The sequence below is a fragment of the Limulus polyphemus genome, unplaced genomic scaffold, assembly GCF_000517525.1.
Source record: "Limulus polyphemus unplaced genomic scaffold, Limulus_polyphemus-2.1.2 Scaffold1531, whole genome shotgun sequence".
NCBI classification, from domain to species: Eukaryota; Metazoa; Arthropoda; class Merostomata; order Xiphosura; family Limulidae; genus Limulus; species Limulus polyphemus.
In genome coordinates this window covers 95,612-107,901 of record NW_013667141.1, presented here as the reverse complement: position 1 = coordinate 107,901, position 12,290 = coordinate 95,612, and the positions used below count along the sequence as shown (strand labels likewise).

The 12,290-nt window shown below is 31.4% G+C and overlaps 1 protein-coding gene and 1 pseudogene across 2 annotated transcripts; both read right to left on the bottom strand.

Annotated features, from left to right (window-relative positions):
• Nucleotides 1–92: 92 nt before the first annotated feature.
• LOC106463973 (ubiquitin-conjugating enzyme E2 variant 2-like) lies at nucleotides 93–4,970 on the bottom strand. Of its 2 annotated transcripts, none has more exons than XM_022391612.1 (4): nucleotides 4,850–4,970; nucleotides 2,428–2,579; nucleotides 1,939–2,064; nucleotides 93–1,077 (listed from the first exon to the last, which is right to left on the bottom strand). In XM_022391612.1, exons 1-4 carry the CDS (start codon nucleotides 4,863–4,865, stop codon nucleotides 937–939), a joined length of 435 nt encoding a protein of 144 aa, XP_022247320.1. In that variant the 5' UTR covers nucleotides 4,866–4,970; the 3' UTR covers nucleotides 93–936. The 2 variants fall into 2 exon arrangements, with proteins under 2 accessions (XP_022247320.1, XP_013779529.1); XM_013924075.2 differs by having other exon boundaries at nucleotides 2,428–2,576.
• Nucleotides 4,971–8,201: 3,231 nt separating this feature from the next.
• Nucleotides 8,202–11,940, bottom strand: LOC106463967 (annotated as a pseudogene).
• Nucleotides 11,941–12,290: the final 350 nt, after the last annotated feature.

The following is a 12,290-nucleotide window of genomic DNA, read 5'->3' as shown; positions in this document are numbered from 1 at the left end:
GATATCATATGTACCAAACATTTGATTTATTTAAAAAATTAAGCAATTTATTTAATATACCAGGCGAAAAAAAATAGTAAATTGCTAAAAATAGCTATTTCACAAAATATTATATTAATTACACAGCAAGTCTTCCAAATAAATGAAATATTAATATTAGTGTTCAATAACAATCATTTGGGTGAAAAATATGATAAATTATATTAATACTTATCATGTATCCAAGTTAAAGACTAATGGTCAGTATCTGGAGGTGTCAGTTTTCTCCAAGTTATCCAAATATTTTTTCCTAGTCAAGCAATAAGTGTGGGAATAGTTATTATAACAAATACACAGTGTCGAATCAACGACCGTAGAACCTTAAACTAACAAAAAAAATATAACACTGAATTCAGTCCCCAATTCCTCCAGCTTTTAATAGGAGATTTACTTTGACCCCCATGTTCACCTAAAGCAAATGTATCCACTTTATTATGTTATAATACAAAACTTTTCCACTTTAGAAATTTCAACAACAAATATTAAAGCTTCATGTAGTTCCAGAATATTTAAAACCATTTTGAAACAGCAGCAAGAAAATGATAAAGACAAAAAAAAAAAGACCTTTCCTGTTCAATACACGTTGGCTTCTAAGTTATTTTGTAAAAATAGTTATAACAACATGGTTATAATTTCACATTAACTATGTATACTTATGTTAAATACCTCTCTTTATGCTGTAACTTTGACGCGATACTGAATGCTTAAGTTATAATGTCTAAATAACAGATACCCGCAACTGATAAATGAACAACTGTATCCAGAAAGACTTGGAAGTTTGGTGCCATTGTTACATAATACATGACAGGCAAACTTTACTTCAAAGCTCAAAGAATTGGAAACTTACAGGAAGGTACGTTAATTTGAACTATAACATAATGACTCTTTATATTCACACTAAAATGTTGACGCTTCTGGTGGCTGAGACAATCTCTGGTTGTCCCTTAAAGTCATGGCTCTACGAAGATCTTGTAGTACAGTCTTTATACTATATGTTTTTTGCCATTGATTTAGCACAGGTAACTTTCTTTTTTCAACCTACAGAAAAAAGTACAGAAAAGTACATTGACAAAATCCCATAAAAATGTTTTTGTTAATGGTTTGTAAGTCTGTACAGTCTGATAAAAAGTTTAGAAAAAACGACCTTTATACTACAGATATATATATATAAAATAATTTTTTTTTATCTTAACCAACGTTTTGCCTCTGCAGCTTCATTAGGGTTAGTATAAACAACTGAAAGAGTTGAGTATATTAACCCTAATGAAGTCGCAAAGATGAAACGTTGGTTAAAATAAAAAAAATATTTTATACATATATATAGTATAAAGGTCGTTTTTTCTAAACTTTTTATCAAAATGTATAAATCCCTCCAGTATGCACTACAAATTTTGTAAGTCTGTAATCTTCTCTGTAAAATGGAAAAGTCCACAAAAGCTAATTCAGCTCTCTGTCATTTTTAGTGTTAATATTTACAGGGATGAAAATCAAATGATCAGTCATTTACCATTCCTTGTTAAATGGGTTTAGTGTGTTAGATATAACCATACCTAAAGCATTGTTTTATTTATTTTTAGGCTGTAATAACAGAACTAAGTGTAACTTCAAATGGTATGTATTTCAATTCTAATCCAAGTCAAATAATATGCACGTGTACACTGAACAATGTCCTAACCTAGTTTGTAAGATGTGAGTACATTTATTGGAAACATTAGAAACTTTTACAGGGTTGAAAATATATCTTGAATATGAATTAATACACTGTAGATGCAGTGTATAAAGCTTACTGTGCAAATAACAAAATTCAACCTTCTAAAGACATTGAACAGATGGCATTATGTAATTAAGTTATGCTACCTTGCTGAGACTTTTTTTTTTGTTTTGGAACTGTAAACTTACCAACCCATTCGTATCACTGACACCTGCCATCCTGATTTTGGTGAGGAATCTACAGACAGGTGGTTCTTCAGGGTAACTGGATCCACAGATTAACTTTAAGCTGTAAAGCCGATTTTCATATGGTGTCTGAAAAATACATCACCACACAAAGTTGTTTTTAAAATTTTAATGAAAAGAACTAGCAAATTCGTAGTTAAGGTCTACAGGGTATCAAACCCTCAGTTAGGCTAGTACTAAACCCATCACGAGTTTAGCTAACTTAGTTTAAGTCTGTTGTACTGAAGTACTTCCAAACTGCACCTCCTACTTGGATATCGTTGGTCTACTTCCAAAAAACAATACTGATACAGACAAGCATGTTAGCATTTCTGTTTTTCTATTATTTAACTTTTTCAGCAAATATGCACATGGGACTTGTAGATAATTACACCATGAAGTAATTATATTATCTCTAGAAATGGTCACATTCTCCTTGAATGTATTACTTACTCTTGGTGGACCAATGATCATTCCAGTCCAGTGCGTAAGAGACATGTCGGTGTCATCTTCTAGGCCCCAACTTATTGTTCCATCTCCAACACCCTTCTGACCTTCTTCCAGCTCTTCTAAAAGTCTGAAGTTGCGAGGAACAACTACTCCTACTGGATTAAATTCAAAGTTTTAAAATAAAATATTAACTCCTGCCAAGAACATCAGATAATATTTAATTCAACTCAGAAATTTCAGCAATTTTGTATCCCTGTCAATCACTGTATCAAACATTAACATGTTAGGATCAACACAATCCTTCAGGGCTACACAATTGGTTCATCACTTTTTCTGTCCACCATGTATTGTGATCATTCATATGTAGTCCTTGAGCCAGCTGCACGTATTAATTGCTCGTACACTATTCAACCCTTCTATTTCTGAAGTTACGTGCCAATGTTAACAACAAGAACACGATGCACCAACTGATACATAAAATCAATCAGGCCCGATACAAATTTAAACACTGTTCACCCAAATATATTTTTTGTTTTCAAGTAGTGAGTACTTAGTCTTATATTTGTTTACAATATTATACAATATAATTTATTGAAAATCTACTTATGACCTTTGTGAACGAAGAGTTTCAAATGCCTACAAAACAAATCCAATTCATGTGATTAGAAAAATTGAATAAAAAGAATGTACCTCATGATGTTTTATGTTATTATTATTACTATCCTGGATAAGATGTAACTTTTGTACTTAACAGTTGGTGGGTTATTATTAATGTAAATTGTGTAAGAAAAAATCTCTGACCTTATGACTTTCCCTAGTTTTTAAGATATTTTTCCTATTGCCCTACAATGACATGAAGCTTTCATAACCTTTGACTGATTTAGTTACTTGTAAGTTTCATCATTATCAGCCATATTCGGGAAATCAAAACATAATTATATATATACACAAATGTGCTGGTATAATCAAGTTATTGAATGTATTTAAAATAAACATTTTATGATTAATGATTCTTATAATCTTTCACGTTCTAAAGTGACTTTAAACTACTGAGTATTTCATATCAAAATCTGAATAAAAATTCAATACTCTCATAATAAATGTAAAAACCTGAAAATTTTGCATATTTTAATAGCTTTTTTAATCAGTTTTAACATACTTTATTTTATTATGGAAATTAAAACTTTTATTTCCAATTATTGTAATTTAATAGAAAAATAACTGCCTGGCAAATAAGCATATTCAAAAACGTTTGTAAAGGAAATTAAAATGTAGAATATTACCAAAAAATTTATAATTAAAATAAAATAAAATAAAACAATTTACATTTTTTTAAAATAAAAATTTAAAAAATTCCTAAATGTTACAAATAATTCAGTAGACTAACAGAAAAACTTTTTTATAACTTTTCTTAACAGAAAACACCTCAGCTTAATAAAGGACCACCAAATCAAATTAGATATTTTCCTTAAAATTTCAAATGGAATAAGAAGGTTACCAATTAAACATGAAACAAAACACCAGGGGTCATTCCACTCAACCTTCATACATTTTGTAAGAGCTTGATTGATCAGAAAAGGGAGAGGGGAAAAAAAGTCGAATGGTAGGTTTTTTAATTATGTTTGTACTCATGTCACACACTCTTCTGTTTCAAAAATTTATTTTACCCCACATATCTCAAACATTTTATGTTGCCTGAAAATTTTCTAATATTTTTAACTAATTTGTACATGAAACACCTGACTTTTTATTTTACACTATTTCGTGTCAAATTAATTATTGATTTTCTGTTGATAATACTCTAACTTCTAGGTACTGCTGAATTTAAGTTCAATATAATAACGTTTCTTTCCTATTTATAATTAAATAATAAACTCACATATTCAATAAAATGACCAAACAGCAGTTAACAATAACAGAACCATACAAAAACTTTAATCTGTATTGATATTAGTAGTATTATTATTAGCTATGGTTGAAAACTTAAATTACGAAATCAAAAATCAGTAAATTATAAATAACACTTTAATAAAAAAATCAATGAATAAGTTGAGATAAACATGTTTTGTTTATTAAAATGTACAATTCTAAATGAAAAAAACAACAACGAAAAGTTAATTGTATTCTACATGGCAAGCAACTCGATCTCATTCTCAATGTAACAATGGCTCTTATTCTTAACATATAAGCTTAAAAAAATATCCATGGCTCGAATTTCGACTTATTTCAGTATTTGTATTAATTTTTTTACTAATTTTAGCGTCCAAGTTAAATGTAATTACTAGTTTCTTGTAAATAAAATATTGTACGATTTCTGAAACTCGCTTCTTCTTCTCGTCTAATTAAACATCAGTAACCTAACAAAAGATAATTGAAACAAATATTTATCTTCAAAGACTTTCGCTTTTCAAAAAACACAACTTACCAGTGGAAGCTGTCATGTTTGAAAGTTGAACTGCTTATACGAATAATTTGTAGACGGCGCTAAAAATAAAATAAATCAAACATGCGCTGTTCCAACCTCTTTGCAATATATTTACGCCTGACTTTTTGACATAATATGTTATTATTTTTTCATCGCACAATGCAACAATTACTTTAATATTATTCTGATAAAGAATACATAAGTAATATTAAACAAATATAACAATATGAAAAAGCAGAATAATACACACTATATAAGTATCACACTTAACCTGTTTTAAATATGTCTATGTCATATTTTTAATTACTAATTTAAAAAAAAACACAGTACCTCAGTTACACTTCACTGGACTACACCTTGGGCTATCTGTGTTCTGCCCACGGGGGATCGAAATCCGATTTATAGCATTATAAGCTTCAGATTTACCATTCAAACACCAGGGGGCTGGTAACATATTAATTTGTTCTCTTATAAATATTTTTTCGGTCATTTAACAAAAACTTCGGTAATTCTGGAAAAAGAGGATTAGCTGAAACTTTTCTCAACGCATCTACTGCCGTTTGGATCTACCTAACTTTAATGGTGATTATCTATAGTGTCGAAAGATTATTCAGTAAAATGTTGATAACCAAAAAACAAGTGTGCCTTAGCAATGCTTTAGAATGAAAATGACATGGTGAGAATGATCAATTTCGGATCGACAGTTAAAGATTTTGCTGCTGCTAAAGCCAGAAAGAGGATGCAAATAGAATGATGTGTGTGTGTAGTAGTGCTCATACTGTAGTTAATAAATACTACTGAACTGTATTTGATTTATTTATAGAGTCTGTTTCTGAGGGCTTTGCTTAACCCAAGTAGCATTCTAGAAGATTGTCTCTGTGTTCTTTCTAACTGGTGATATTATTTCTGTAGGTAGGGAGCTAGAATGGCACTTACTACCCCAAATAAAGTTTCACCAGTTTTATAGAATTTTAAAATTACCTGCTTGGTCATAAATGAAAAATTCCTATAGAACAAAACCAATAACTCTATTTTCCCACCACTACAACACGACCCATTACATGTAGATAAATAAATAAATAAAGTGATGAGTTCTGGTACAATTAAATATAAAGCTTTATTAGTTACCTAAAACCGACTAGTTTCGGGAATAAATTTATAATCATCACAGCTGTGAGCCATTGCTTGTCTTTACGAGCAACAAGATGTGTTTCCCTTTTCTACAAGCACGAAGTACATTCTTTTTCACGTATCACATCTAAATCATAATTTGATAGAAACCTCTGTGTGTGTCCACTTATAACTGGGAATCGCTTGGTCGATTTTCACTAAGCCTAATATGCTCCCCCGGCTAATGACATAAGGGGGAAGAACATTCGTATCTACCTCCATCCCCATGTATTCCCTGTGCGTTGAACATGTACGTCAAATATTATGTAATAGGAAGAGATGGTCCAGAAGATTTAATCAACAACTTCTGAGCACAAAGTTATGAGCCTTCTGATCGTATGCAACTATAGTTTAAACCTAACCTGCATCGTGATTACATAAATTGATAGACGAAAATATCGTTGCACAAAGTATCACATATTGTATTAGTTTACTTTGATGTGTCATTATGGTTTACTAAATATAAAATAATCTCTTTATAACAGTAAATTACAAATTCGTTGCACTTTACCCAAATGTGTGACATTTGCTACAATAATGCAGAAACATTCGGTAAGAAGAAACGTCTTAATGGATTTTCATTTCATATTACGTTGTTTTTCATTTAACTTGTAGCTGAAATTTTATTGAAGGATTCTTTTGTTATTTGCAGTCGAGGATATTCAAAAGCAAACTTTTTCCGAATGGTAATGTTACGATAGCGAAAGTCACGCGACACTAGGAGCATGCGCGCTGGAGTTTCTCGAAGGATCATGAATTATCGAGGAACCCCGAGTGTTTGCCAGACGCCCTCTTTTTTTTAGAATATAAGCCCGGCAAATAAAGCCAGCGAGAGATAGATTGAATATATAGATAATTGAGTCAGGCGAACAGTAGGCACCGTAAGTAAAGTGTGTGAATCACTGTGATTTATAGCGTGTGTTATAAAAGTAGTTAAGTTTAATGTACTGTATCACAAAGTTGTATCGAGAAAGAATAAGACTATTTTTAATCAAGAATGGACTTGTATCGTTAAAGTTCATCGGAAAGAATTTATACAGGAAATTTACAAAACGAGCAGATACGAAACATTAAATAGTTTGTTTGCTGAATGTGAAATAATTCGCTAAAAACAAACTTTGTACTCCCTTGCTATTTGTCGTTTAGAATTTAGTTCATCTTATCGAATCGAAGTTACTCAACACAAAAATAAACTTCGCAATTACTGATGGCATTTCGCGTAAAATAGTTTTCAAGGTTGATACTACCATATTGAGGTTCATGGGATGATCACTAGACAAGTATCAATTTTTTTTATATATTTTTGTATGTGTGTGTGTGAGAGTGTGCTAACTTTATTTTCATCTCTCCTGGTCTTTGAACTGAATAAGCGTTCTTCTGTACACAAAGCAAGGCTGAATGAAGTAAGCTAAACGGTTAATCCACTAGCTATCTCTAGTAATATAAGGTATGGAAGTATTCTTTATCAGTTCCAGTTCAATTAACACACTAAATCCTCAGACTGCAGGTTTTTGTGGTTAAGTCAGTACATTAGATCCTCGGATCAAAGGGTTTCTGGTTAAGTCAGTATATCAAATCCTCAGACTGGAGAATTTTTTGGTTGAATCAGTACATTATATCCTTAGACTGGAAGGTTTTGTGGTTGAGTTAGTACATAAAACCTCAGGCTCGTGTATTTTTGGTTGAGTCAGTATATCAAATCCTCAGACTGGAGAATTTTTTGGTTGAATCAGTACATTATATCCTTAGACTGGAAGGTTTTGTGGTTGAGCTAGTACATAAGACCTCAGGCTCGTGTATTTTTGGTTGAGTCAGTATATCAAATCCTCAGACTGGAGAATTTTTTGGTTGAATCAGTACATTAAATCTTCAGACTGAAGGTTTTTTTTGGTTGAGTCAGTACACTAAAATCCAAGACTTAAGAGTTTTGGTTGAACCACTACATTAAATGTTCAGACTGAAGGTTTTATTTTCTGACGGAATGAGTTAAAATCAACCCTGAATTGAAAGGTTGCATGGAAAGTACTAGTCTTGAAAAAATCTTGTTTGTAAAATCACTGTGATCTGACAAATTTTGTGCTATTTTAGTCAATTGAAGAAGGAAAAACGGGATCAAAAACTACTACATACAAAGGTACTATAGGTGTGAAGTACGTATAGAGACCACACATAGTTCACGTAATGACAAATTAATTAATGTCTTTAATTATTCCACATTAGATTCAGGTACTCTATAATTCTTCAGGAGACACAAAGACATTATAACAGTTATAAAAGTAAGGTCTTTTAATTTTCCTAATGCAATTAGTAGCAAATATAACTGACAAGTTCAACAGTAAAAACATTACTTTGACCACCAAGTCTGATGTTTCTGTTTTACTTAAAGTAATAATACAGTCTAACTAAAAGAAACACAGACAGCATAATTTTACGATGCAATGAATCTACATACTTAAGGGAACACTGAGATAGGATAAGTCATGTATATTCTCACAAATAAGAAATGCCTTATAGAGAATTGTATTTTATTAATGCAACCCTGATGAATAAATCATGCGTTTTCCCACATTCTTGAAAGAAATGCCCTGTAAATAAGCGTTATGTATATAGATATTAAGAGGATTATAAGAACATCATCTATAAATCCAAATAATCCAAATATAGCTTCTGGTATGATATCAAGAGGTGACACAACATATATGACACCAATAATAATGCACATAAGAATTCTGAATCTCATCATGTTTATCATCCCTTCAAACGAAAACAGGTCAGACACCACGTGACGAAGTAAGATCGGTAGGTCCAGTATATACTGAATCCAAGGAATTGGACCGGATGCAAACCTTCTGTTATATTCATTAATTTCATAATTAATCTGGTTGACAGTTTCTCTCTGGCTGGATCCTTCTGGGCTACTGCTAAAACAGCGCAGTAAAACAGATACTTGCTGTCGACAAAGAGGGCATAACACTGCTTGTGGCCAGTTTCCATGTCTCCAATACTCAATCATACATTGAGAACAGAAAATATGGCCACAGTTAGTTTCTATGGGGTAAGTGACTTCGTTAAGGCACACAGGACACTGATGACCTAAAATGCTTGGATCTCTTACGTCCACCTCTGGGGTATTGGTGGTTTCATTACCAACCCGTGAATCAGGAGCAGCAGAACGGTGAATCAGCTGTTGTGAATTATCCGAATTCATGTTGTTTCTCAGCCACGCGTACGAAAAGAAGGCTAGGATTAAGACAAAAATGTTCACCAGTGCAAAAACTACTATGACTTCATTTCCAATCCCATCAATAATGTCATGACTATTAAGAAACATATCCCAAAGTACATGAAATGAATTCAGTCTGTAGAAAAATCATCTAGCTGGTGAAAAAATAAACTTTTTTTCGGTAAAAGTATGGTTAGATGTTGGGATCTGGATTGTCGAGTAAAGCCGTACGGCAACTGAAATAAATAACACCAACAAAACACTTTCATTAGACAAAAATACACACATAAAATCAAGTATTCATGTCACAACAGTAAAATATTATCTAATATTCAAAGTCAGAATACTTAAATTCTGTTATTTTTGGAAGACTTCTTTGACTTTAATTCACTAGATTAACACAGCTGTTTTTTTCCAGCCTCTCTAATATGGTATCCATATCTGCTATTTATATATCTATTGTAATATAAGTACTATTGTACTATATCCAAATAGTACGTTTCAAATGAGTGTGGAACATTTTACAAGTCCTGGAACACAAAAAACCAATAAGAAAGTTGAAGACAAGATTAGAAAAATATCTTACCAATATTATATGTTTTATATTTTAAACATATTTTCACACTTTACACTCCATTTCACCATTCTGACTCAAACTGTGATTAGCTCTCACACCTCAAGCTCCCATTTTCTAGTGAAGGGCTCTGACAGAAACGTTTAAATCTATTTCTTTTATCTCAAAAAATTGTTGAAAGAGTTAAGGTTTTATCGTGTGTGTGATTTCATCAATGGGAAAGATGTGATATAGACAATATACGCACACACTACTCAGGACCTTAACAGTGTCAACCAATTAACAGCTGTCCCCAGTTTTTGATGTAGAATACAATGGCCAATAAGAATCAACTCTATCTTGATTCTGATCCAATAAGGTGACAATTTATTTCAGTCACAACAAATCAGGACAAAATCTGAACCAAAAACAAGATAAAAGAAATAAATTTAAAAGTTTCTGTCAGAGCCCTTCACTAGAAAGTGGGAGCTTGAGGTGTGAGAGCTAATCACAGTTTGAGTCAAAGTGTTGCCTGAAGCCAAGCAGAGCCTAGTTGTTTCATTCATCAATTTAACAAGTCTCTTCTTCTTCATTCTTGTCAAAATTTTACTTTCTTTATAAACTTATAAGTTTTAAAATAGTTTTGCTTGGTTAACAAGATTGTAATTCATTATTGAGTTGTTTCTAACAAATGTTTTATAAAATAAATCTATACTGTAATCAAGAGATTATAATTATATTAAAAAAATTTGTAATGAATTATATGTGATTTCACTGATTTAAATGTATCAGTCTCTATTCCTTGTTTCATGTAAACCTTCCTCAAATTGGTGATCTGTGTGATATTGCCACTGACTGTATTTCTTATATTTAAATACATACTATATGTAACACAATACTTGCCTTTAAATAGGGGTCCCATCACACTAAACAATGTTTAAGAACCTAGAACTGCTTCTTTAATAGAACTAACAATGCTGCAAAACAATACAAAACACTGAAAGTGAAAGTTCTATCAGCTGAATTTAAATAATGAGTCTAGTCATAGTATTTTGTCATTGACACAAATTATGAAGTGTATTTTCAAGTTTGTTAACAAAATATTTATACTGAATTTCTACATATTGCACAGTATTTTAAAGTGAAATTTATAAACAGTAGGTTAATTTTTATTGCAAGATTAAGAGATATTCTAAAGACTGGTTGAATGTATTTTATTATTATTTTCAGTTTATATAATGGTACAGGTAGGCACTACAGAAAATAAAGAAACCAATCAAATTTCTCTTCTCCACTCACTCTATCAATGCCAGTCATCAACTACGAGAGCATCATTATTCAATAGACATTTAATATTTTTTTAAATACAACTATGCTATTTTTACCCATAAAACCTAACTTATTTTGTGTATGAATATCAATTTCTAATACTTTTATTTTTAAACTACGTTAACAATATTAAAGCATTCGTAGTGCTACAAGTCACAAATAACTACTACTTAGTTAAACTAGTGAATTTCTGATCTGATTATCTGGAGTGGTACCATTCAAGCACATGATTAATAATTAATTAATTCCTTTGCATTATAATTTATATGCTGCAAATACACAAGTTCGTGCAAATGACTAGAACTTCCTATGTGAGTTACGTATGACATTACAATATCAGTTAACCACAGGTATTTTTAATATTTCAGTATAACTTCCACAACTTGCTCAAGATCCTGCCATCGGCATCAGTTAAGTCTGTACAGTACTGTAGTATAGACTGTAGTGTAGGCCTATATTTCTCAACGTGTTACTGATAATAAAACAAAACACAAAAAACATTTGACACATTAATTAATGCTTACAATTCCTAATTAACGTAAAAATGTGTTAAAATATTATTAGCTACTCTGATTTTCAAATGAATAATTACACGCTTAAGTTGAAACTTAAATGACAAAAAAAGTCTCAATTAACTCACAAAATCCAGGACTAAGCAGTTTCTTTCGAAGCTGACGAATATCTACTCGGCTTCGCCACCTGGTAAAATACTTACTTATTTATTTGTTTGTTTAAGCACAAAACTTCATAATGGGCTATCTGCGCTATGCCCATCGAAGGGACCGAGCTCCGATTTTTAGCACCCCACTTCCTCAAGCTTGCCGCTGAGACCTAAGTCAACGTGAGGGTGCATTTATTTAAAAATCGTTATGGTAAAAAACATAAACTATGATACCTATACTTATAAAATGCCGTTTTATGTAAAAAAAAAAGAGAAAATTTTGATACCTATTACTCGAAATAGTTATAATATAGTTTTTATTATTAAAAATAGCTGTTAGTATTGGGTGGTCGGCATTAAGCAATAACACACAATAGCAAAGATCGGAAGATGTAGAAAAATAATGAAAAAATTGTTAAAACACACGTCTATAACAATTTTTTTTAAATTATTACCTGGAACGTTTCGGGCAGAAGCCCTTCGTCAGGCAGTATAAACCGTGTTA

Bases quoted from the DNA above. Each gene is read 5' to 3' on its own strand.
- LOC106463973 (XM_022391612.1), bottom strand. The intron at 2,065-2,427 runs GTAAGTAATACA...TGTATTTTTCAG, and splicing joins TGATCATTGGTCCACCAAGA to ACACCATATGAAAATCGGCT. The intron at 1,078-1,938 runs GTAAGTTTACAG...TTTTTTCTGTAG, and splicing joins TCAGTGATACGAATGGGTTG to GTTGAAAAAAGAAAGTTACC.